Genomic DNA, 2500 nt, shown 5'->3' on the forward strand with positions numbered 1-2500 from the left:
TGTCTCCACCTCTCTCTCTCTCTCTCTCTGTGTCTTTAAATAAAATACTCGGGCCGTGTTGATGAAAGTCTGCCAGCCCTGACACCACATCACTTCCCAGCTCCCCTCCCCTTGTGAGCGAGCGTGACTGGCATCCTCGCCGTCTCCATCCAAACGAAATATCTCCCCTGCAACCCCCCCCCCCTTCCCCTTCACCTTCCCCGACCCCCACCCACCCACCCACCCTCTCCCACTCCACCTCTCATCACCCCTCTCCACCCCCCCCCCACCCCTCTGCCACTCTGTCTCCGATAACAAGCCTCGGCCATAGCAGCCTGACGGATGCCGTCTCCTTGGCAGACCGGGTCTCGGTTCAAGGCGGAAAAGTTTCGAGAGGATGGCTGCAAGTGACCCTATTCAAGGCATGTACACACACACACACACACACACACACACACACACACACACATAAGCACGTACCTTAGGTCCCTGTCTTCCTGGGTAGCCTGGCAGACCTGGAACTCCCAGTTTGCCCTGAAAACAAACAAGAAGACAAGATATGTTATTGTGGAATGGGACAAATAAACAAGCAGAAACGGACAAAAGCCACAAGTTATTTGGCTGTTCAGTGAGCCGCACAGCACTGCCAAAACTCGGGGTGAATCTGTTATCTTGTTTGACAGTCTGGCTAGACAATGGCTTGTTTATGCGTGGAGATTGTGGACAGGCACCAATATGGACGCACCTTCTCTCCAGCAGGACCCAAAGGACCAGGTTCACCGTTGGGGCCAGAGCGACCTTTAGGGCCCTCAGGACCGTCCTCTCCTCTAGATCCGAGCACACCCAACTCGCCCTATGGAGGAACACACACACACACACACACACACACACACACACACACACACACACACACACACACATACACACACACACACACACACACACACACAGACACAGACACACAGACACACAGACACACAGACACACACACACACACACACACACACACACACACATTTCAGATACTCATTATCCACATGATGTCTCTCTAGATTATGCAAACAAGCCATCAAGCAATCATGTTCAATTAATGCAAGATCAATGAATTGATCCACATGTGGTTAAGTGTTTCCAGAGTTGCTTGCTTACCCTGTCGCCTTTGAGACCCATGTCACCCTTGAAGCCTGGGAAACCGTCCTCACCCTGAAGAAAACACAGACAAACTTAAACTTCAATACAAGATGGCATGAAGACCTGTTTCAGTTTTAAGATGATCAGCACTATCCAGATGTGATCCCTGTAAGCCTCGCTGACTGAAAAGAATGAGACACATAACTGCCTTTATGTTATTATCCAGATTTTTATTTAAAAAAAATGGAAGAATGTAAGAAGGTCTGAGTCTGATGTTTTATAGTGTTGTAATTAAAGTGGTCCTTTGAGCTATGGATAAATGATGGCATAGAGTAAATTGTTCATGCAGTGTATGTCATTTGTGTCAGACACCTGCTGGCCACTTTGAGGCATTGCAGACGTAGATGCAATTGCATCAAATTCACAGGCATACAATAAAAAATAATGCCACTCTCTGAGACAGCATCTGAGTGGCGAATAGAGTGCTCTGCATTCTCGAGTGATGAGTGTCTCGTGTTCTCTCTCTCCCTCTCCCCCACCATCTCTCTCATCCATGTTCCTCCGTAGGCAGCTAAATGTCTGCTGTCTTCACTTCCTCCTATGCATTATGCAGTGTTGTGCCTGTCTTTCTGTCTCTGTCTCTGTCTCTCTCTCTCTCTCTCTCTCTGTGTATGAGTGTGTGTGGGTGGGTGTGTGTGGGTGTATATCTGTGTGTGGGTGTGAGTGTTTGCCAAGGTGTTTCCAAAAGCTGAGGAGCCATGCAACATTCAGAGTGTGCTGCCTTGCCTGCCTGCCACCCCTGAGCTGTCGCTGATGCCTTATTCATGAGGCCCTGCCTGTGTCTGAGCTCCATGCGTCTGCAGGGGGGGGTGGGCTGCGGGGAGAGACTGTCAGGCCGGGAGCCTCGCTGCCTCACCTTAACCCATCCCCCACCCACCCACCCATCCCCACCCACCCACACCCTCCTCTCCCTCCGTCCTCATCAATTATTCTGGAGCTTCCACAGAAACCTGTGTTAGCAGCCGCTAAAAACATAACACAATTAGCCAGGCCCTCGACTGGCAGGGCCAGGGGCACGCAAGCTCCGCTGTACAGCAGAGTGGACGGATTACATGGATTACGAGAGACGGAGGGCACTGGGAGGGACAGAGGGAGAGAGAGAGAGAGAGAGAGAGAGAGAGAGAGAGAGAGAGAGATGGAGAGAGATGGAGAGAGATGGAGAAAGAGAGAGGGAGGGAGAAAGAGAGAAGGAGAGAGAACGAGAGATGGAGAGACACAGAGAGAGAGACAGTGAGAGAAAGAGAGAAAGAGAAAGAGAGAGAGGGGGCAGAGATGTAGAGAAAAGAGACAGATTGAGAAAAAGAGAGAAAGAGAAAGTGGGGTATTGACA

At 50.4% G+C, this 2500-nt stretch overlaps 1 protein-coding gene across 1 annotated transcript in view; it reads right to left on the minus strand.

Moving 5' to 3' along the window:
- The window catches only part of col11a1a (collagen, type XI, alpha 1a), an 87933-nt gene that overhangs the window by 37607 nt on the left and 47826 nt on the right, over window positions 1-2500 (minus strand). The window contains exons 29-31 of the mRNA XM_062521134.1: window positions 1129-1182; window positions 725-832; window positions 460-513 (exon numbers count right to left, since the gene is read on the minus strand). Of these exons, the coding sequence (XP_062377118.1) occupies window positions 460-513; window positions 725-832; window positions 1129-1182 (216 nt within the window). The remainder of the gene's footprint in view (window positions 1-459; window positions 514-724; window positions 833-1128; window positions 1183-2500) is intronic.

The sequence above is a fragment of the Sardina pilchardus genome, chromosome 19 (genome assembly GCF_963854185.1).
Source record: "Sardina pilchardus chromosome 19, fSarPil1.1, whole genome shotgun sequence".
NCBI classification, from domain to species: Eukaryota; Metazoa; Chordata; class Actinopteri; order Clupeiformes; family Clupeidae; genus Sardina; species Sardina pilchardus.